The sequence below is a fragment of the Pezoporus occidentalis genome, unplaced genomic scaffold (genome assembly GCF_034315485.1).
Source record: "Pezoporus occidentalis ecotype Australia unplaced genomic scaffold, CSIRO_AGI_Poc_V1 ctg7, whole genome shotgun sequence".
In the NCBI taxonomy this organism is placed as follows: domain Eukaryota; kingdom Metazoa; phylum Chordata; class Aves; order Psittaciformes; family Psittacidae; genus Pezoporus; species Pezoporus occidentalis.
In genome coordinates, this window is record NW_026916052.1 from 2313705 (window position 1) to 2337546 (window position 23842).

A 23842-nucleotide genomic window follows, 5' to 3' on the forward strand; every position below is an offset into this window, starting at 1 on the left:
ATGTGTGTGTATTAGGTTTAACTTTATTACAGTGAAGTACAAATAGATTTTAGTCTTTACCTGTCCGCAGCCATCAGATAAAATGATAAAGCAAAGACACCTCCACAAACAGACTCACTTAAAAGCCTGGGAAACAACTGTGCTGCATTGATTTGTTTTTCCAGATCTGAAAAACTTGGTTTCTAAATTCTAGACCAGATCATTCTTGGCTGACTCTCAGGCAGATTCAAGATGCCCCAAGCAACACGAATGGCACTGAGGAAAGCAGAAATTAAAGGACAATACACAAAGCAACACAAAAGCCTTTAATGTTCTATTTAAAGTGACTTTATTAAAACATTGTTAATATAAAATGTGACCAAGTACATTTTTTTTTAAGAATGTTTAATAAAAACATACTAAAGAAAGAAGGAGCATCAACTCTTGTCAAAGCACAGGAAAAACCTACCAGGATAAGTAAAAAGTTCTGCAGCATGTTCTACCAGCTGGTCCCAATGTGTATTAGGGTCGAGTTAGCCGATGGAATCGACAGGCAGCCCAGGTTCTTCCCTAAGAAGCTTTAAGGTATTTAGCAGAGGTTTAAAATGTCAGTAGGAGACTTTGGTTTTAGATCTCCCCATATCAAAGCAAGATTAGAACGTGCATCTTCACCTTCGATTTACAACTTTTCAGCAGCTGAGCGTATGGCAAACTAGATTCACTGGTAACTGTAAGCCCCAGGGTTAACATCTGTCAGCTTTGAAAAGAAGGTGTAAATCAACACTAATTACACACCTGAAGAATTTGTGCTAAAGTTGTTCTAAGCTGGATTAATGCTGGATGCTTGTAGCAAATGCCAAAAATGTTCAGCTACAAAAAAAACGCAGTAAAGCCCAGGCTGGCAGAAACAGCAAGTGTTTTCTGAACTGCTGAATGCAGAGACAATATCCACCAGTTACAGGAATTTGTACATCTCAGGAAGGATGTAAAGAAGCTTTCGTAAGTCTATAAATAAGGAGGTCACCGAATCACTTAACTCTGTGGCAGTCTTCCTCATTAGCTAAGAAACCTTTCAAGAGAACACTAGAAAAACTTGGGGTTTTGGGCTTGGTGGTTGATTACAGCATTTTCCTTCATCAACAAGTAAGTTTTAATGTTTATCAACATCCTGCTCTTGTTCAGAACAAGCAGCACATCACTTAGATGCAAGGATTTTTCCAGGACATCTCAAACTTCCTGTAACAGGCAGAAGAAAATCCTGCAGCATCCAATTCTGCACATTTAACTGCCCCTGGCACTGAACCAAATGTCAAGTGCTAATCCATAAGAAGCATAGCACAATTACGGTCTAGGAGATGGTGACCTTCATAGCCTTGGCTCGGACCCATGAGACCCATTAGACCCCTGTGTTTTGCCTTCTACCCCAAACAAATACTATGGGACTATTGCTGAGGTAAAGGGAAAGGTCAAAACTTTGGCATTGGAGCAGACCAGTCACTAGCTGTGCATAGGGGGAATTAAGGCTTCAAGGTGAGGTAAACACAGTGAGAGTCAGTGTGTAAATCATGCTGCATTTCAGAGACGACAGATTCAAACGACAGCTAGTCTTGTTCTTTACATTTAAAACACCAAAGATCATTCAAAAGCAGAACTGGAGGCAAGTCTTCTGAGGGCCACCTAGAGATGTCTCTGCACCTCAGGAACAAATGTAACCCACATCTTGAACACTGAAGAGAATGTACCCACAAGGAGGAAAAAGCACCAAAGTTGATGAGTCCTTGAGACGATAAGCTGCTTAAAAAACAAAGAAGCCTTATACTGCTATAACCTCCCATAAACATAGTGGTTGCCTGACACAAAGGTAATCTAAACTCCAGCAATTCTCAGTGCTGTACTTCCAGCACTACTGTCACAAGTGTGACACAAAAGAGTTACGCTCTACTAAGGAGGCAGTGAAATAATTAGGCTTGTGTTCCCTGAAGATAGCTTCTCCCATTCTTTAGGTGTTATCCCATTCCACTCCACTCACGCCCAAGTCTTTAATCTGAAGACCAGAAAAAGGTGTCATTTCCCCAGGTCATTTTTCTAACACGCTTATGTTATTTTAGCAGATTTGTAGGGTACAAACACAGTGCTTCTTTGGATCCATCATTTTGGCAATGCCTTTGCCCTCTTTAAAAGAAAAGTGTTTTCAAGTAAGTGGTACAAAAGTTACTTTCAAACAAAATGAAGTATAGAAATCAATGCAATTCATCAGTATGCTTTTTTTCATACCTTTTTTGCTAGTTTTCTGAAGTACAGAGTTACTTGCTTATTTGGAACCACTGCATGTGCTATGCTATCTCTTACAAGCCATACCAGCAAGGTTTCAATTGAAAACAGCAATCTGGTCCTGTCAGTTCCACTTGTAGCACGTGGAGACTCTCATCTGTTTTTCTTTAACATGTGTATGGTAACTTCTCACATCCTCTCAATCCAGTAGCTACTAAAAATTTTAACAGATATTAAAAAAATACCCAAATGAAACCACACTTCTATCACTGTTTAAAAAACCAAAACCGCATATGGTATTACAAAAGTTTATACAAAGGCAACATTTAAGAGTTTGAAATTTACTTCTAGAAAAAGACACAAATGCTAGTAAATTAACGTACAAGGAGCAAAATATTCCACTCCTTCCCCGAAATTGATCTGATCTAGTTTGAAGTGTATTTTACCAGTTGTCTAGAAAATCAAAGCCAGTCTTCAAGATAACATTGCTTGTACTAGTCTGCAAGGGAAAAAAGAAAAGACAGACAAGAAATAAGATGTAGTTGTTAATTACAGTATTACAAACTCAGTACTTGACTACCAATCCACAAAACAAAGTTTAAAATGTAGTCTGCCAACATTTCATTACCTTGCTGTAGCATACCTAAGAACCTACACCGGAAAATGCTAAACATGGAAAAATACTCACAATGACCAAAAAGACAATTCCAGATAAAACCCAAAATTCTTGTAAAGGTCTGCAGACAAAATGTTGTTTCAATATTTAGACTACAGTGGGAATTGCAGAGAATGAAACACAGAATGTAAGCATCACTAATTCAATGGATTGCCTGTTGGAATGACAGCCAGCTGTTTCCAAAAAACTATACACCCTTTAAACTTTGTTGACAAGTTATTTACTAGGCCACCAAGAACGTGCTCATTCCTGCAGTGCTGCACTTCTAGCCACGACATTTAGAGTGATCCAGGGACACAGCTGAGTCTCTGGATTCTCTTCCCCAGAACAGGGAAGATAATCCAGAAATCAGAAAGGAAGAAAATTCAGTAATTCAATCACGCCATCTTCTCTGCTGCTCTGCTCACATTTTGACATGGGAGTATTGTTTCTCAACAGGGATGAAAAAAGAAAATATAAAATCAGGCTTCTCAAACTATTTCACTTAGCTAGAAAATATTCACAAAGGATTGAGAACTGTAACAAACCATTAATTTGTAGGAAAACATGACAAAGCCTTTAACTAAAATTAAAGGATTACCATGGCCACAATTTGTAGCAAAACAGCTCAAGAAACATTATCTCTTAGATTCAGAGAAAAAAAAAACAACCAACAAAACAAACCCAACATAGGGCTCCAAATACTGAAGTGGCTTAAGTACTGTCCTCTTCTAAGTGCTACCACTTACTTCTCTTGCAAGTATTTACCTCATGCTGCATATATCTGACCTTACATCATCTTCTCTGGAATTTAAACAACCACTGTTGGGAAAATGTGAGAGAAAAAGCTATGTGACATGCTGAAAGTCTGTGTCAGGCTTATGCCAGAGTGATGCCACAGGTTCCAAACAGAACTGCACGGCTCTGTTTGAAGAACAACTCCTCTAGTTTACAGTTTTCAGGCTTCACATCGCTTCCTTTTCTTTGCCTCATAATGTCATATCTTGTTGTTCCTTTTCGTTTCTCACAGATCAGCATTTGCTTTTTAAATAGTTTCAGTTGGCTATTGAGCTGCTTAACGTTATTTTTTATTAAAACCAAAAAACAACCAAAACATTAAGAAGGCTAATTCTGGATGCTCATTCCATTTCCATTCCGGACCTCAGAGAAAAAACACATTTGAAAGAAGCACAGCTGCCTAGGACAAAGCACTGGGGTGCGGCCGTTGGGCTACCACTTAAAAGAGCTGAGAAACTACTTCAACATTCATTGCTATGCTCTGTGTACCAATGAAGTATTCTAGACTCTAGTTTATCTGCTTTTAAAGTTTAAAGTTTTTTTTCCATGTTTTGCTGTTTTAAGAAAAAACAAACAAAACCCCAAACTCTTTAGTTGATACAGCAAGCCCTTTACCCCAAAACTGCTAGGTAGCTTGCTGTCAGTTAGCCACTGGATGCCATGTCAGTGTTTCTGGCATTATATTTAAATGCTTTTATCCTATGCACTTTATTACATTGAAGAATACTTGACTGAAACAAACAATAGCAGTTAACATGTTGGTTAAATAGGCATCTTTGGATTTGCAGGATAAAAAGCCAGCAAGCTTAGCTATGGTTTAATGCTTTACAGAGTTCCTAATCTTCTAGAGCAGCCTTGTCAGATTTTCATATGCTTTTTAGTTTTTTAAAAATGTAATGCTTAGATTTAAAGTTTTTAAATCTAATGACCGTGGATATAGCAGTCCTTACCTGTCCAGGCATTTGCGGATCTGTAAGTATAGTACCATCAGGATCTTCCTTGTTTGTCCTAGAAGATGCCAGGTCCTGTGGTGGATCAGGAAGAAAGAAGTCATCTAGAGGACTAGTAGGGAGTTGAGCGGGTCGAGGTTTCTCCCATTCAAGAGATACAGAAGGTAGGCTGGGGGCAACAGACTTCTCTGGTTTAGTTACACTGGGCTTCTCAGCTTTTGCCACCTCCTTTGGAGCAGACTCTTGTCTGTAGAAAGAGGGAAGGGGTTTCTCTCCTTTCTCCATGGACTTGATCTGGCTGGGAGTGAGGGACTGAAACTCAGACTTGTGTCCTTCAAACTTTGAGCGCTCTGCATTTATCTTCCAGAAAGAGGACTCCTCTTCTTTTCTGGATGCTATCAACCCATCAGAGCCAGGGGTCTTATTGGCCTGAGAAGATTTAGGGACTTGGACACCAGGTGCTGCTTTAACAGGCTGCCTCTGTTCATTTTGCAACTGGGCACCACCTTGTTCTTGTATGGACAGAGATGCAACACTGAACTCCATCTGACTCTGCTCAGGGTTAAAGACATACAGTATTTCAAAGCTCTTCACAATGACACAGTTTTGAACTTCTGATTTTGACTCACATAGAAAACAGCTTTACCCACAGCTAAGGAACTCCCAGATAGCAGATACCACAGCAAAGCTATGTATTTTCTCCAGAAATGTCTACCTTTGTAGCTACATAAAAACAACACTTCTTAAAAGTCTGAACTGCAAGAGACCTAGACCAGGTTCATAAGAGGCAGAGAAAGCAATCATATTTGAGTTACCCGATGCCATCCAAGATAGCCGTGAACAGCATACATAGCCATAAAACATTTGAATAGAATTTTGAAAGCCACAGATGTTTTACATGAAAATATAAAGCAAAAAAGCTTTACAATGTAGTTTAAAAGGCAATCTTCCATTACAGTCTTTGAAATAGTTGGCAACATGTTAAGACTCTAACTACTTCCAAGATAAATGATTAGATGTAACGGGTATGGGTAGATAAGAGCATTTTACAATTCTAATGCCCCTCTGAGGGAAAAGAAACAACTCCAGCAGGACCAGTTCTTCACTTATTCCAGAGCCTTGTTTTGTTTTCCCTTGCAGTGCAGATAACTGTACTCATTTCTGAGAGGTAACACCAGGTCAAGGAAGCAAGCGACCACACTTAGAGCATGATACAGATCTTGAAAAAGCCACCCAGAAGCGAACTGTACTTCAAAATGTTCATTTTACTTACCACCACTTCAGTAACCTTGATTGTTAACTGGCTGGACCCCCTTTAGGCTAATAAAAGTTAAGCCTTATTTCACTCTGAGGAACACGTAAGAGTGACTGTATTTAGGAGCGCAGCACCACAGCAAGGGCCAGAAAAGAACAATCTAATGGCTAGACTTGTGTTTGTAAAATGGAACAAACTATAAAAAAATAAAATAAAGCAACAAAACCTGCTTATTTTTGAAAAGAAAAAAAAAAAAAATCAGAAGACATTTCAAATGCAAACAGTTAATAAATACTTCTGAAGTTCATTACAGATTTGTGATGTTTTCCCCATTTTACTTCATTACCTTGCCTTTCCTGAATAAAACTGCAAAAGCACCTACGGGCCTGAGTCTAAAACAAGTCCCAGTTGCATATCATTTTCACTGGAAGTGTTTGATCTTGAGTGCTACGTTATTGTGCATGTTAAGTTCAAAGGGACTCTAGAACTGGCAGGTCTCACATGCCTAGTGTTTAATATTCAGAAACTTCTCATCAAAGTGCAAATGTTAACTCAGCAACTGATTATTTATCAACCAATTTTTTTAATCAGTCAGCAGCTGATGACACATAATTTGATTCAGGGACCAGCACCCAACCTCTTTAAACAATTAGATACCTTAGATATTTTTCCAGGGTTATAGGCAAAGAAGCACCAAGTTCCGTGCTTTAATTAACAATATCCTCTGTTATCAAAAGATGCAGAACATAAACAAGCGATGTGTAATTATAGCTCAGCTAAATTAAGGTGAGTGCAAGGACACGTGCAACTCTTACCAGGCAGCTCAACCCCCCACCCTGCCTGCAAGAAGGAAAAACCTGAGTGCTCTAATTTTTATTTTTTTTAAACAAAACCCATGACGTACAACTAAGAGCAGGATATTTTTCCCTAAATAAATTCTGCGTAAACAAACTATGGGTTCAGTGATGTTGAGGATTATTTACAGTGACTGCCATTCCCTATATTAAAATACAGGGATTTATTTCCCTAAGCTTATTTGGCAATACTACAAAATAGAGATTTACCATCCTGAAGTTAAGATGCTTTAAGACTTCAGAACTGATAAAAATCCCAGCTTAAAAAAAAAAGCAACAATATGAAATAAACCTGTACTTCCCCAGTATCCAAAGAGGGGAGTGAGCGGGAATCCATCCTGGAAGACTTCTACCTTGTAATTTAGGAATTAAAACAGTGCTGCTTTCCATCCTTCAACAGTCTTCCCTCTGAGCTGCCTGCCCCAGGACTCACATTAGAGATGACAGTAGCTAAAGGCCACTACATCAGCAGTCAGTTTCACTAATATGATTCCTTCACCCTCCAGCCACAGAGAGAGGGAAAGTCAGTGCCCAGAAGGCAGAGGAGCCATCACAGCCCCAGATCCACCAGAACAGTGATGGAAATAAGATCCAGGAAAAACACTGATAGAATGGAAGTAAGGGTCTGTTAGAACAAAAGTTAGAAACGGCAGCAAGACAGACAAGCAAAGTCAAGCTTCCTGGCAAGTTCTGATGCTGTGGAGCAAAAGCCACTGCCCGTGGTCATGTTTTAAGTTATGTACGGGTCCAAATATCAGCTCAGAGGTCTGGCTGGAAGTGGCAGACTGCTTCAAGTGTAGAGAACAGTGTGGCACTACAGCACAACTTCAGGCAGTTGTACCCTTTCCAGCTCACTCTCGAGTATGTTCTGGAGATGATGCCCTCTTTGTCCTTTTAGAAAGGAAACAATATGATATATCACAGTATCACAGTATAATGTACACCTTTCCATTTCAGAAAACGGGACAACTCAACATTTATGACTGCATATTTGTGTCGCAGTGTGCTTTGGCGATCAAACAGGTCATGAACTGACATATAATAACAGGAATGAAAATACTTCTTCAGGAGTTTGCCTTCTCTCCCAAGGAAAGCAAAGAAGGTAAGACCATCCTGACAGGTTCTGAGAGCACTGCATCTCAGCGTGATGTTAATACAGCCCCAAGAGGTCAGATATACAGTTCTGCTTCTAACATTTAGCTCAAGAAGCCAAGAACTTCCGTGGACCAGTCACAAGTTATCCTGTTTTCCTTGCAACATAATACTTCTATTCGGCTTTCAAGTTTACTTAAGACACCTGAATCCCTATGAAATGTAGCTGATGGAAGAAAATTATTAATATGCAGTATCTTTCAAGTCACAGAGTTAGCAATAAAATACTATAAATACCCCCCAAAAACCAAAACAAACAAAAAAAAAAACCAAAACCAACAACTGAGCAGCAGTGAGGGAGACAATTTCATGTACAGAGGGAGAAGACCCACATGTGAAATACCCCAGGTTGACATCTAAGTCATGAGTAATACTGTACATTCTAACAAGTCACTAGGCATTAGAAATCCAAGTTTAATTAGTGTTCTGCTTTCAGTTTCTTACATCAGATTGCAAATTGACAATTGACTGGGTCAGCAGGGGGGGGGAAAGGTGACTTTTTAAAGACAGTTCCACCCAAAAAAAAAACATTTCCTTTGCCCTTAGCCACCCAGTCATTAGAATATCTTGATGCACATCTCTCCTGGCCCCCATCAAACTTATGGTGGCATTACCACACATTTGCTTTTCTCAGGCAGAGACAGAACTGCTGTGAGATGTGTTGCGTGCACTTGAGCATTTAGCAGCAGAACTGCCCTTGTGGCACCCTACCAGATGCCACCCCAGGGAATCAAACGCTTATACTGTGGTAAGATCTCATCGTCAAAAGTGAATAGTCATTTAGGCAGAGTTTGGGATAGGGTTTCGGCCTCCAGCTGCTTTCACTGATTTTGTATGACACTGAATGAACGAGCTGCAGTTTCTGTACTGTTAATTCCCCAACTAAAGAATTAAATACAAATACTTTTTTTCCCACCATTTATATTTCTGGGAACTGTTCAGCCCAGAAAGCCTTGCAACTTTACGGACAGGACAGTACAATCCCAACTGTAATTTTTAAAAGTTATCAGAATTCAAATAAAAGCCATTAACAGCAGTAGCATTTTCAAGATATTGCATGAGAAAGTCATTCTCAACATACTAAGGGGGGTGGGGGGACAAACCTAGGAGTCTGTTCTTTTCAGTCTCATCTCTCTGGTCCCAAACCATTCCAAGGGTTAAAATAAAGGATGACTAGGTTCTAGATCGTCTTTCTGTCTAATAAGTATAAGTAATATTACACATTGTGGGGTTTAGGAAGTTCTGTGTCCATCTTTCCTTAAAAGATGGTATTATGGCACTCAGGAATTCTATTTATTGGATCAAAAAATTCAGACATAACTTCATTCTCAAGGCAGGAATAATCCACCAAATCATAATACTGGCTGTACATACTCATGGGAAACCATGTATTCTAAAAGAGAAGCACCACACACTAAGAACTAAATGATTTAATAATAATGTATAAAATCAGGACTCAGTTCCTAAGTTTATATTAAAAACAAGAGGACCACAAAGAACCCAGGAGCTTGCTTTTTTGGGTTTTGTTGGTGTTTTTTTTAAGTATCTTATTCACTTACCAGGAATGTGTAGTATTTTACTAAGCAGTCAAGCCAACACAGCCAAAGCAAATTGTTTTGCTTGGCAGCCTGAAAAATCCAAATCGTTGAGACAAAGACTACAAAACCACTGTCAAAAGCAACTTGTTTTAAGCACAGCCTGATATGCAGAGGTAAGAAAGCCAAGTTTAAAGTGATTTAGAAGATGACTTTGCTTTGCTGAATGGACAAAACCAAAATAAATATGGGACCCAAAGCAGCTGCAGCTTTTGCTTTCTTTCCTGTGCACACTGTGGGTGTTTTCAGGATCTCCTGAGAGTCAGAAAGAAATCCTTAGGTCAGCAGAGACCAATTGTGAGGGCAAAACCAGAGCAAAGCACTCAAAACCAATCTTAAGTAATTTTCATCCACACAGGAAGACAACACCAAAGGTATATAGTATGGAGCATCAGAGGGAATTTAATGATCTGCTCTTTGGTGGTGAGACCAGCAGTCTAGTCTGCCACTATCACTGGTTAGCCTGAGCAAACTCATACTGACAGTATCGGGTATGTGCATGGGTTTAGGCTCATAAACTGTCTAAAGACTGATGCAGGTAACTGAATCCTTAGCTGAGAACATCTGGCAATGAAGATTAAAATAAACCCTGAACACAGCTACTATTACCACAAGTTAGGGGTTTCTTTTGCTCAAGAACTAACAGTCAACAGCAATCGTAGAGCACTGTTTAAACGTCTGTAGTCTAGATCAAAACGTGAAGGAAAACCCCAAAACCTCAGGCATCACTCCTCTTTCCTTCCAAGGAAGCACTGCCATTTATGCCAGCTTGATTAAAATAATCACACTGAAGTATGGTTTGTAATAAAATTTCTAATACCAGGCTGCTAAGGAAGGAGGGGATAAATTCTTTCTGCCACTTTCTTCATATTTAAAAAGCAACAGCAAACAAAAGCCCCAAACCAACTGGGACTTGTACAAAGAAGGATATTTAGCCTTTGAGATAAAGGAAACAGTTTGCAAAACAGAGTTTTTCTAAGCGCAACATTTTTTCTTTCTTTTCTAAATGGTCATCAGCTCACTTCCATACAATGTAATTAAGGAATTCAGACAGGGAGGCAGCAAACAGATTACTGAAGGGATTTGAAGCCTGACACTCTCATTTAGTGTTTCGTTTGTTTTTAAACACTGTTAACCTCAAACGGTTCTGGTTTCAACAACCATTTGAGGGCCTGTTGAAAGTAGGAGAGCTCAAGGAGGAAAAAGCCAGAAGTTAAAAAGAGAAAAGTACAAAAAGGACTCTCTAAAGCTGCCTTCACAACTATTCTACCTGTATCAAGACCAACAAATTTTTGGATGTGCATGTGTCAATTTTAAGCATTTGGAATAAACCCTATTTCAGTTAAGAGCATGAATTATGAGCAGCTTGTTCCCATGCTGCTCTGTGCATTCAGGATGTCAGCTGAGGTGGCAGACTGAAATGATATTTTCCGCCCACTACTAATTTTTATTTTTTTTAAACACATCAAAACCAGAAAGTTCTGAGTTCAGGAAGAGTTGCAGAGAATTTTTATTTCCAAACCCAGGCGCAAGTCTTGTTTTCCATTTATATCTTGGGGTCTGTGCCGAGTTTCACTGACTTTTTACTTCAAACAAACCAAGAAACCTTAAAGGCTAAACTCAGCCAAAATGGCAGCTTTCATCTCACTTAAACCTGAAGCCATAAATAGAATGCCCTAAGTTCATAAATCTGGCTTCAGCTCCTGTTAAAAACGTAACCCATATTTCAAGATATGTTATGTCCGTAAGAGCTCCACCCACAAACCGAATCACTCCCAATTCAATCTCTAGCTTTAAAAAGTTAGTTTATTTGCAATGCCACGAGAACACACTGCTTCCCAAGTAGTTTTCCTTCTGAGAAGTGCTACAGTTTTCTACTAAAAATACTTGTATTTTAAATGTCTCAATGTCAAAACAAACAAGCAAACAAAAAAAAAGGTGCCTAATGGTTTTACTGATTTACTTCTCTATTTGCTCCTTCTCTTCAAAATCAGAAGGCAAAAGACCACATTCCCTTCCTTGGGTAAGCCAGAGCACATTCAAGCAAAGCTGCAAAAGAATGAAGGAATTTCACCATCACAACAATAATGAAACCAAAAACTCTGCATTAAGGGGAGATTGGGGAAAAGAATGTTATGGAAAGAATAACCCATCACAGGGCAGAGCTCATGGAATGGAAAGAGCCTGACAGCCTGAAGTAACAGTGGGAACAGATCTGGCTCACAAGGCACTGAACGTGCATTACAACATATCAACCTTATTAAACAGCTCATTCAGGTTTCTTCACTGTTTCCCCATGCTGGACCAATTGGGCAAGGATACTTTTTCCTCAGCCAGTACTTCATGGAGAAATTGCCTTCCATAATTATCTCATTAAAGTACTCAGGGAAGAGATCAACGAGTAAGCACAAAGCAGGATCTCCACCTTTAGAAATGGAAGACTCAGCAGTTGAAGGATTTGGCTAAAAGGCTGACACAGTATGAGGCACGGGGGAAAAAACAATAGGAAGAACCCACACCATCCAACCAACACACACCCTGTAAAGCCAGACAAATGCTAGAGGAAAAACTCATGCAACTTCTCAACCTGCAGCTGAGGCATAGCTTTTATCTCTGATCAGCAAGGAGGGAGCAGTGAAAAAGAGGGAAGCACAGCTTGATTAGCTGAAACAACTACTTCTAAAGCAACCTCCTCCAATCTCACTTTTCTCATCAGTCACACAAGTGTTCCTGTATCATTCTGTGATCCTCCATTCATTACAGAGAAGCATGAAACTAGAGCACCTATCCATTTCAGTCCCTTATTTTGAGACACCGGGAAGAAGGTAAAACTAAATCTTAATCAGCAAGGGATAAACCACGGGCTTGGTTAAAAAACACTTCACTAGACATACAAGTATTTAAAAGAAAAGACAACTATCAATTAAAGAGAAAATCCATTTGAGTGCAGAGGCATCTCGTCGTAGATCACTGGTCAGTGCATCACACAAAGCACTATCTCTAGAAGTTCATGTATTCTGAACTTGAAAAATCCCATCAAGACAGAGCCTAGAAGTCTGATTACAGCTATCACATTCCCAAAACTGAGTTTTAGCGTTTGCACCAAAAAGTAAGGGAGAGACAACACTACTGCCTCCAACATATGATTTATTTCATCCTACTGTCAGTGAGCTCTACACTCTTTTCACTACTTTTCTTTTCTTGACAGTTTTCACCAATGCTGAAAACCTCTTTAGTATTACAGTAAAAAACAGTGGTGGCTTCTTCTAAGGGTCCTGAAAGACAGGAGGGCTTGCCTGAGCTACCAGACTTCCACTGCAGGAAACCCTCCACTGGCTCCTGAGTCACCACAGCTTGTAAGGGGGTTTTAATGCAAGGGAAGACTGGCATTGGTTTGTCTTAAATTGCAGCACTCTAGACTGCAAGGACCAAAGAGTTACATCAAGTTGTAGGTTAATCAGTATCTGAAAAGCAGGGAAGGGGTGCTAGGTACCAGTAGTGACCTTGAGTTGGGAAGGCTGACAAGTCGTCTAGGGTCAACTGGATTAATTTAGTATTCACTGGCATTTCCAAATAATTACTCTGCATTAGGCTAAGATTATATTTATAAGGTCAGACAAGATTATCTACATAGTTCAAGGGCAAAAACTGGAAGAAACAGGGGAAAACCAGCTTTCTCTGGCAGATAAAGCCAGAAAACAGAGTGTTTAAAATGTGATTAAACTTACCATGCCCACCATACCCAGTTTAGAAAGGCTGTGGTTTTGCTCCCAGATTTTCTTCAAGAAGAATTAAACTTGATTTCAAGCTACAAACATGGTGCTACTGTATTTCCTCACACTGCAGGTTCAGAAAGATGGATAACTCTGGCTCTGTGTTAGCCTTATGAGAATCCTATCATAAACAATGCTTTTAACAAAACACCAGAGGTACAGGGGGGAAGAGAGGGATGAAACCCCAAACCAACCCACCATAGAAAAATACTTTATTTCATTATTTTTTGGAGAAGAAATAACACAATTCTAGAATATCCCCGGGCTTAACAGGTTTTATTACATTCTAGCATGTAACAAAAAGCTGAAGACAAGGCTTTAACAAAGAATGCAATGAAGTTATTAGTTATGTGTACTTTCTCACCCCATTTCCTAGCTACTTTACTCCTGATGTCAGAAGTGAAATGCAGTTATATTTATACAGTATCTGAGACACCGGTGTTGTTAAATATGGAAAGTCGTTTAAGAAGTTCACAACAACAAAAAAAAAGTAATTTTGTAATGAATCAGTATTACACCTGCACTTGAGGCCAGAACACTGGTCCGTGAAGTACATTTTGTGTTTCTGTTGTTGTAAATCAAAGACACCAGTCCTGTTTCATTTGCAGGATGGTCACTTTGCACAGCTCTCACAGAATAAAGGTGACGTTATTCCGTCAAGTCTCAAAATGAAGACAGTGTAAGTACAAAATAACAAATCAACATTAAAAATAAAATTGCTGTGTATTTACCTTTGTTTCCCAGGAGAATGGAGCTGAGTGTTCATCTTGCCAAGTTATATCCTGAAATAAAATTCAAGAATGACTAAAAATTAGAAGAGCAGCTTTACCTGCTCAGAAGCATCATACAAATGAAATTACATTGCACTGCTGGAAGCATAACAACCATTACCACAGAACTGGCTAAAAGATGGAAGCACTACTTATAGAGAGCACCGACTATATTTTAAGACTGACTGAAAGCAAGTTCTCTGAAGGGAAGATTATCAGTTAGTATACCAATTTAACCTGCAAAATACATGAAGGTTTGAGGTGGTCTAAACCTCTTGAAACAGCTTCTCTATAAATAGCTTTAAAAATGCATTATATTTCCAGTTTTCTACTAGGCATTTTCTTTGGTAGCCATTGGCAACACACAGGGACAGAAATAACAAGAGCAGCAGAGGCCTTAGGAAAATAAAGTCCCATTTCCGCCCCTTCACAGACCAAAACACATGTGCAACCACACAGTCATGTGGCAGTGCAACAGCTGTGCGTCCATCAGGCCACGCCACAGCTGGATCCAGCCCTGACAAGACACATCATTACACCATTTCAATGACAATCACTCTGAAGTATTCAGTGCTGTTGAAAGAACCACACCATGTTCAGAGCAAAATCCCAATCTGAAATAGCTTCTCTTAAGAAGCTATTTTTTTTCAGAAATAATCTGAATTGGAGAAATTTTAACAATCTCTTCACACACAGTGTGCCTTCCAGGAATACACATGACCCACATCAAAAAAAGAAGGGGTGAAAAATCAACAAATAAATAATTGCTGTTCACATTTGTTCAAGATTTGCAACAAAATGATCACACTTCTATTCCTAGTGGTGGATCAGACTCGTTTGTACATTGGATGTTCAAGCTGGCAGAGGTAATGAGTTGCCCTCTCCATACCATGGCTTGGACATCCCAGTGCTTCAGGGAAGAACAGGAGTCAGAACAGCAAATGGAAAGAGAAAGGCTGGAAGTAACTATGTACAGGGATGGAGAGGACAGAATAAGACTTGCAGTGCTTGTTTCACACTCTTGCTCTTCAGAGAATAACAGAACTAGACCATGTTTTAAGCTAACTCAGGAATCTCACATTTTACCAGACTGTTCTTCTCTTGTTTCTGACCTCTGCCTTTATAGAAATACATTTCTCACACATCTGATAGCATTCTCCTGATCTGCCATCTCTTACTTTACCACCTTGACAGATTTTGCTGGCCAAGGGTGATGAAATCACAGTTAGAAGTGTCTGAAACCACCTCCTGAACATGAAAATGTGTCATTCTCCAACTATTACTCATCTGTGAAACAGGGTTTCTAGCAGCACAGTATTTGTGGTATATAGGAGCGTGATCCCATGCTCTTAAAAAGAACTGAGCTGATGGAGATCATCTAAAAGGAAAGGCCTGGGCTCTGCTGGACCACACATTCTGGCCAAAAAGGAAATCTGGTACAGGAAATTTCTGTCAAGAACACAAGTGTAATACGAGGTTCTCTTAATTCCAGGAAATAGATGCTCATATTTATTAACATTTCAGGGAAACAAAGGGAATAAATGTCTGCTTTTTAGTATGTGTTCTGTAAGTATTTGCACTGTGGAGTGCTACTGACCGCATGGGAACACCACACCACTTAGGTGGGACGCCTTGCAGCATGTGAGCATCAAATTATTCCAAAATCGTTTTAGGACTGCATCTTCTGCCTCTGAAAATGGTGGAGCTGGCACTTCATTTCTGAAGCACACATGACAGTAATCAAAGTTCAGGAGGGAAGAGAGAATGGAGAGCCCAGCCACAGGACTGAGTCACACACACAAGGTAGGACTGCAACCCTTCTGTCCATATGGGGTCTGGACAAATCAGTACTTGACTTCACTCACAGCAGTAAAGAACAGAAATGAAGTCCAGCAATCAGTGTAACACTCCTTCACACCGTCAAAGCACCTTAAAGCTCCAGGCATGTACACATGTCAGTGGGTTTTATCTAAGGAGTTCAAAGGAAGCTCTGACTTCCTGCCATTTACAGGACATGCAAACCAGCTGTGGACCAGTTTTAAATCTGGGAGCAAGCCAAGACAATCCTCATCCTGCATCTCAGACAGCCAGTTCTTTATTTTCCTGTATTTGAGGCAATCGTAGACAGCACTTAGGAGGGACACCTATTCCCCCAACTCTCCCTGCATATCCTCAACTCAGTGACAACACTACTGCTGTGAGCAAGCCCTGCTGACAAAAGGCTGCCCTCAGATGGGTAGAAAACAAGCATGGGAAAGGCAGAGTGAAGGTATGAGGTTGCCATGCACCAGGATACGTCACTCCCCACAGGACAAAGCTGAAGTCAGCTTCCCACTTCATAGAATCTGATGTCTTCTCAACGCCATTGCACTTGTTGGCACCTCAACTTGTAACCTCAACCTCCAGCTTAGACAGACAAATAGCTCCTGAAATGAATTAATGGTATTTTGGTACCAGTTGTTAAAAAGTTTTTGTCAGAGACAAAATCTAAGACATTCATAGATTATTTCAATAGAGGGAAGTAGTAGATACTTGTTAGGCAGGAACAGTTCCACGAAAGAAAAGGACCATAGATTTTACTTCTTAAAAGATGTCTCATTGTATCTCAGCCTGCATGGCCCAGCACACCTCAGAGCCAGTAAGACAGAGGAGCTTTGCCCACATTCAAGAGACCTTCCATGGGATCTAGCAAAGGATAAAATAGGATAAGACATAGTTTGAGGATACAAAGCTTCAAGGAGTTGATGTCTGTGGTTATCTGAAACATACTTGAAGCTAGGATGGAGACAGTTGTCAGATTTTGTCCATTGCTAAGGAAGGGAAGGAAATTTGTGGCTTCCATCCTTCCATCTCTTGTGCTCTCACACACAGGACATGCAGAGGACCAAACGAGAAGCAGGAGAACCACACAGTTCAACAGTTTCCTGACTGATGTGCCTCACTCATGTTTATCACCAACAAAATCTGAGAAATAACTTTGCTTTCTGTTGAATAAACAAGTTCTCTCACGCTTGAAGAAAACGGGAGCAAAGGCATCAACCATTTCAATATTCACAGAAGTAAATTACGAGTGGAAATTTTAGAGAAAAAAGCTTCAAGGCCATTTCTCATCAACCCACATTAGAAGAGATCCATATCTGGTCAGCTGTTGTTTCAGCATACAACAAAGCCTTCTTCTAGAAAGAAGGCAAATAAACAAACTTTTGTTCACCAGTGCTAAAGAATTTATTTGTAAGAAACGGGGCCTCATGCAAAATATTTCATAGCTGGAAAAAGAAAGGAGAAAGAGAAGCAAAAATCCGGTCATACACTTGATTTCAATAACCAGCTGCAGAGTATCTAAAAAAGAATCACAAATTACATTTGCTATATGTAGGCAGCTTGCTGCAAAAGAGCATCTGAATTTCAAAATGGAAGACACTGGTAGAAACGTGCCAGTGTATCTGACATGACTGTTGCTCAGAGCAGGGGACAGTAACCAGGTAGTCACAAACCTGCCAACAAATGCATCTTAGAGGTGTTAGTAGAACAAGACTTGCTGGTTATTGGGGTTTGACTGTGCTCAAAAAGCTGCCCTTCATTTTCTGGGTTTTTTTTTAAAGCACAAGTCTATAATCTGCAAGTCCCAACATAAACATTCTTGCTATATTGAATATCTGTTGCTTTAAAGCATTTTTAAGTAAGAGATAAAAGGGTTGATCTTTTGGCTTGGTGCCAAAGTTCTTAAGGCTAAGCAACACAAATACCCTACCTGCCTTTGGGTAGGCAAGTCAAGCTTCCCTGTTAAAAGATGATGAATGAAGCTAACCAAACTCTCTTTCCTCCACATGTTTACTACTTACTAATGCACGTGGCATTTTCGTCAATTAAAAGTGTAGTTATTTCAAGTCAAATCCTTTGAGCTGCTGAGTACCACTCAAATACTCAATATCACTTCCAAAAAAAAAAGGAAAATCAGAACTTAAATCCATGTGTATGCCACACACTTGTCAATAGGGGGACAGTATTAAGAGAATAGTGAGAACTTGTTGTAAACTGAATATCTAAACTACCTTTCACTGAACTAAACACGGAGAATTCAGTGGCATCAAGTAATATCAAATCAGACACTTAACAAAAGCTGACCACTACAGAGCCTACTACAGGTGGTAGCCTCTCACACACTGCTGGTTTTCCACTTATTCATTTCGTGATGGCTCATAATTTATGGTGTATTCCAAAAATAGCCCATTTATACTAGATATATATAACTTGACACTGTGAGGCCAACAGTGGACACATAATGGCTGGTGTTAGCTCTTGCGTGCTACCTCAGCATTGACAGCATGGTGCACACAGGTAGATGCCAAGTGAATTGGGTGCCACCCAACTGTGCTTGAGAGAGAAATGTCATCTGGGGAATCAGGGAGCCCCATTCCTGTACTTCCACTTCTTTCATCAGGCTTTTTGTGACTTTTTAAAATATCTTCAACGTTTTTGACAGCAAGATGTCTAAAAAGGCAGCTCTGGTGTCCTGGTACCAATCCTCTTTTGGAACTGCATTCACAGTGCATGTACAGCTTCAGTTACTAACTCCATGTCTAGCAATGCTGCAGTGAAGATAAGAGAAGGAGCAGTGGCACTCAGCTGAGACCAGGCATTTGCTAAGAGTCACACATGGTGCTGCAGTGCTCAATCATGACGAAATGACTGGATCATGGCTATAGGATGCCATGGTCCTGTTACTGCACATCTATTTTCCATCACCGCCTTCCCACACAGCCACCATACTGAAAGGTGTTTTGAAAATGTAAGCGATGCTTACAGTTTGAGAACTTACAGTCCTGGTTTACAAGTTCAGGAGATGAGCTTGGTGTTAGAAAAGACATATGGGAAATGGTGGGAGCGAGAAAGAGCCAATTGTCCAGAGGTAGAAGACAACTACAGATATCCTCTGGACCAGTTTATCAAAGTGATCACATGCATGAAAATGGGATTGGAATGGTGAGAGTCATGGATGGGTAAATCAGTATCTTCAGCATTCATCCTTGTTTTGTTTTCTGCCAAGTCCTCCAGAGAACACAAGGTGAAAGGTATCAACTTTCCATGCTTAAGCAAGCACAGGTAGATCACTACAGATTTCAACATCAGTTAACAGGGAAGATGAGCCGTGGCTGGAAACATGAAGCTTTTGGAGCAGGTGTCAGCAAGAACATCATCAGACCAATACACACACACTGAAAGCACTGCAACATCAACAAGTGATTCTAAGGTACACAGACTATTCTCCATCTCCCTGCCATTCACCATGAGACAGGAACAGCAGCCAGGACCAACCTAATTGCCCTGAGCACAGGCTGGGGTGACCATGATGTGTGCAGCCGTTACATCTCGCAAGACAGCAGCATTACAGCTCAGTAAGCTGTCATACCAGAAGACAGCACAATCATAAAGCTCTGTAGGTGAAGCATTTGCAAGCCTGGAAAGTTGAACTGAAATGGCAAGAGAGCAGCCGCAGTGGTTCTGTAACAGCAGGACAAGGAGAAACAATGAGTGAGCCAGGGCAAATGTCCAACAATCAGGTCGAATGCCAGCAAGGGAGCAAGGGGAGAGGAAGCTATCAGATGAGGAGCCAGGAAAGGCTCCAAGGCTCAATAGTGCAGTTGGAAGAACTAAAATGGAAATGGAGGATGCCAAAACAAGTGGAATCTCTTTTCTTCAGAAATATGATTTATATTAACTTCAGCTTGGAAGCTAAGGAGGAAGTCAGTAGAGGCAGTTGCTTCCAAAATTAAACACTCTGCATCAAGCATTTTTATGAACCATGCTTTGTTTGCTTAATGACTACAGAAATGTTAACAGCAACATTATCTGTATCATAGCCATATTTTGGGGGAAGAGGGGAAAGAAAACAACTTGCCAAATTTCAGATGGGATCTCTAGCTGTTTCGTCAAGCAGGAAATCATTATTTCCATACAGCGCAGCACAACAACCTACAACATGCTTACTTTCCTTCCAGATCCACATAATTCAAAGCAGAAAGCACAGCAGAGCTGTCTGAGACTGGGAAAGCTGACCATATGTACTTCCCATAGTCACGGACTTCCACAACTAACTTAATTGTTTAGGTTTTCTTTCAAATACTGCTTGCACAATCACATTCACTGTCTTACATCCTTCTATACCTCTTTTTCACCTGGAGTTATGGTCTATTACTAGCAAATATTTACCCAGAATTTCTAGTATCACAGAGTAAACAAAACTGAGCTTGACCATATTGTTCTCTGACTCTAGGTGTGATGTGTGCATCGTCACACTTTCCTGACAGGTGAAACACAGGCAGCAGTCTTGTAGCACAAAGCTGGTTGGAACCACGATGCCAAGTATCTATGTGCTTCAAATGCTTCTTGCAAATCCCACAGCAAAGGATATTGGTGAGGAAACCAAAAGCAGCACTGTTCTTTTTAAATTGATGATCACAAATGCAGAAGCAGATACTTGTTTTTTTCTGGTAGAAGCCATGTAAGTTAATTAACGGTAGGTCACTTTTAGATACTATATGAGCATAGTGAAAGATACTGGCTCTGCAATCATACCAAGATGTAAAAGAAAAGAAAACAAAGGAAATCTCATATGCAGGATAAGAAAGACAGCATCTGAAGAGCACCGTCAGGTCTTTGCAAGCATTGTTAGACCCTCCTCTTCAAGGGATCACACTCGCTAACATGACCCACCGCTCTGGATGAGGTACCCTTATTACTACAGGTTTCTAGGAGGGCTGCCATGCTTTGCCATTAGACAGATGGCTCTCAGAACCTTCAAAATTCATACTTTTTGCCATCTTTCCACACCCTTGTTTTTCCTGGCATGTGACATGGAACAGGCTATATTTTTCTAAGGTGTCAAGAATGTTTTCAGTGTTATATTTTTAACTGAGTCTAAAATTAGAAGCAAAAAGGAAGAGAGTTAATTCAATGTAAACATTCCCTACAGCCCATTTTCAGCAAGGGACTATTCCCAGAGCTAGCCACGGCCGTGCCCTGCTTTCGGAGGAGCTGGTACCGTACCCTTCTGTAAGTCTGCGTTTCACAAAGCCCACTTTAAAGTCACTTCTGCTGATCACAGAAAAACTCCTCAGATTTGGTGCCTTCCTTGCTCTTGCGGTCTGGTCTGACCAAGTCCCTCCCTTAGGGTGTTAACATCCCACCCTCCTGCACCGCCGTGGAGTCGGGAAAGAGATCAGTCCCATCACCAAGCAACTCCCCCCGGTGCCAGCGCCTACAAACGCGCTCACCCTCTCCCTCTCCCTGTCCCTGTCCCTCCCCTCAGCCTGCCGCGGCGGCACACGCGAACAGAACCAGCCGCGAAGCCGCCCGTGCGGCGGCGCCGGGGCTGTGGAGCGTCCCCCGCCCCCAGGCTCCGCCATAGCGGACCCCGCTCCTGGCCGCGCCCGGCTGGTGCCCGCGGCCCCCGCTCGGCCGCTGAGACGCGAGGGCGGACCCCGGCGCCCCTTCCCCCGCCGCGGCGGTACCTCGTCGCCGAAGTGCACCACCTTCTGGCCCGTGCTGAGGCGGAGGCTGGGGTAGGAGGCTGGCTGCGCGGCGGGCCGGGCGGCCCCGCGGTGCGCGGCGTAGCGGGCCTGGATGTGCGGCTCCACCAGGCACTTGTCGATGATCTCGTCCTGCTGGCGGGGCGGCAGCCGCTCCCACTCCGGCCCGTAGCGCTCGCGGATCCGCTCCTTCTCCGCCATGATCTTGCGCGCCATGGGGCTCAGCGAGGAGAAGTAGCTGAACCGCTTGCGCTCCCGCTCGTCCAGCGGCCGGTTGCCGTTCATCACGGCCGTGCGGGAGGCGGCGATCGCCGCCGCCATGGAAGCCATGGCCACCCCACCGCCGCCAGCCCCGCACGCACCGAGCCGGGCGCGCTCGCACGGCGGGAATAGGAATAGGAATGGGAATGGGAATGGGCCCCGCCTCCTCCCTCCCCTTCCCTGCTGCAGACACCGCCTCCCCTCGATCCCTATGAAGGCCAGCCACCGCCCCGCGCACCCCGCCTCCCGCACGCCCAGCGCCGGCGGCAGCCCTTGCCGGTCCCCTCCGCGGCAGCGGCCGCCCCGCGCTCCTGGGCGAGGGGCGAGGCCTTTCTGCCTCCCCGCTGGCGGCGGAGGAGAGAGAAGCCGCCTCCCGACCCGGCTGCGTTGTAGCTGCCGTCGGTAGCGAGGGCTGACTAGGTCGGCCCTCAGTGCTCCTGCCCAGAGGAGGCGAGCAGCTGTATTCGCACACTGCCGGGGCCAGGAGCACTAGGAAATCACTTGCCGCAGCCGGCAGCTCAGCCCCGGAGCAGAGAACTTGCCTTCCCCACCTCCTAAATAAGTTTTGGTTGTTTCTTAGCGTGATAAAAGGTCCAGCAGCTCCTGTCAGAATCACAGAATGGTTTAGGTTGGAAAGGACAGTGTAGATCATCTAGCTCCAACCCCCCTGCCATGGGCAGGGACATCTGCTAGACCAGGTTGCTCAAAACCCTGTCAAACCTGGCTTTCAACACTGCCAGGGATGGGGCAGCCACAGCTTCTCTGGGCACCCTGTCCCAGTGCTTCATCTCCATCATGGGAAAGAATTTCTTCCTAATACCTAATCTAAGTCTACCCTCTTATAGCTCAAAGCCATGTCTGGGACAGGCTATTTCACCCAATTCAACAGGTTGAGCAGCAAATTGGTCCAAAGCCTCTGTGTTATTTTGTTACATAAAAAAGTTGCAGCCCAAGCATAACAAGTCCATGGAGCAGGCATCAGTTGTATGGGTAAAGCAGATTCCATGCAGGCTGAAATAACTGGATTATTTGGTCTTTGATGTGCTGCAGCAAGAATAATGCTTTCTTACAACTGTTCAATGAATTAGAAGAATGGGGGTAGAAAGCCATTGGTGAAGAATAATCACGGCATAACACCAACATGTTAAAAGATTGTTTCATTGCCAAACCGTTCCAACTTCCTGAAATGTAGTTACCAGTGTTGTGACCAGGTTGTGTCAAAAGCAGGGTCTGCTTAGCCTTAACTCTTTTCTCTGTTTTTCCGACTAATGCATTACAGGGAGATGCTGTGTTAAATCAACCTTAGCTCCAGCACCCTGCACGCTCTGCTGGCGGTGCTCCATGGTTGGTGCTGTATGAAGTCATCTTTACTGACCATGCATGACTGGAGTCATCCATCAGAACTCCCCATTACACCCGTAGTGCAGAGGGCAGCCCATCAGCACTGTGTGACAGCGTGAAAAATTACTGACTCTCTTTCCTGGCACATGCAGGGGTTTCCCTGCACCTTTCCCCAGCCATCCAGAGAGAAAAAAAAAAAAAAAAAAAGCAGAGTTTATTGGTTTCAACTTGTATTATCCAAACTTGGGAACTTGTAATTTCCAAATACCAAAATACTTGAGAAGAAATTTTATTCAATAAAATCCATTTTGGGTACTTTCAATTGCTGACTTCTCCCTACTTGCTATTCTGAGCCCCATTTTATTAACATTCCCTTTCTGCAAATTTCATTGGGAAACTGCACTACCAACCTTAGCTTGCCTGGCACCCCACAACCCTCTTGCTCTCTTCCTGACAGCTCCTCACTCACTGTACAAATGCTCTCCTAATTTTGTGTATGGTACCTCAGCAAATGTTCTGCCAAATTCCCAAGAGACCTCCAAAGTCTCCAGAGGGACACAAAACCAAAGCAAGCTTTCCAAAGACTGGTAACTATTTCACAAGATTTATCCGAGACTAAATCTATTTTGTCTTTTGTCCTCGGTAGTTGCATGGGAATT

General features: G+C 42.0%; 1 protein-coding gene across 3 annotated transcripts; it reads right to left on the minus strand.

The window, feature by feature from the left end:
- Positions 1-311: 311 nt before the first annotated feature.
- Positions 312-21988, minus strand: CUNH1orf198 (chromosome unknown C1orf198 homolog). 3 transcript variants are annotated; one of them, XM_062641724.1, is made up of 4 exons: positions 21585-21988; positions 14014-14064; positions 4654-5205; positions 312-2749 (listed from the first exon to the last, which is right to left on the minus strand). In XM_062641724.1, the coding sequence occupies exons 1-4, from the start codon at positions 21909-21911 to the stop codon at positions 2693-2695; spliced, it is 987 nt and encodes a 328-aa protein (XP_062497708.1). In that variant the 5' UTR covers positions 21912-21988; the 3' UTR covers positions 312-2692. The 3 variants fall into 3 exon arrangements, with proteins under 3 accessions (XP_062497708.1, XP_062497707.1, XP_062497709.1); XM_062641723.1 differs by having other exon boundaries at positions 21564-21988; XM_062641725.1 differs by lacking the exon at positions 14014-14064 and having other exon boundaries at positions 21564-21988.
- Between the last annotated feature and the right edge of the window lie 1854 nt (positions 21989-23842).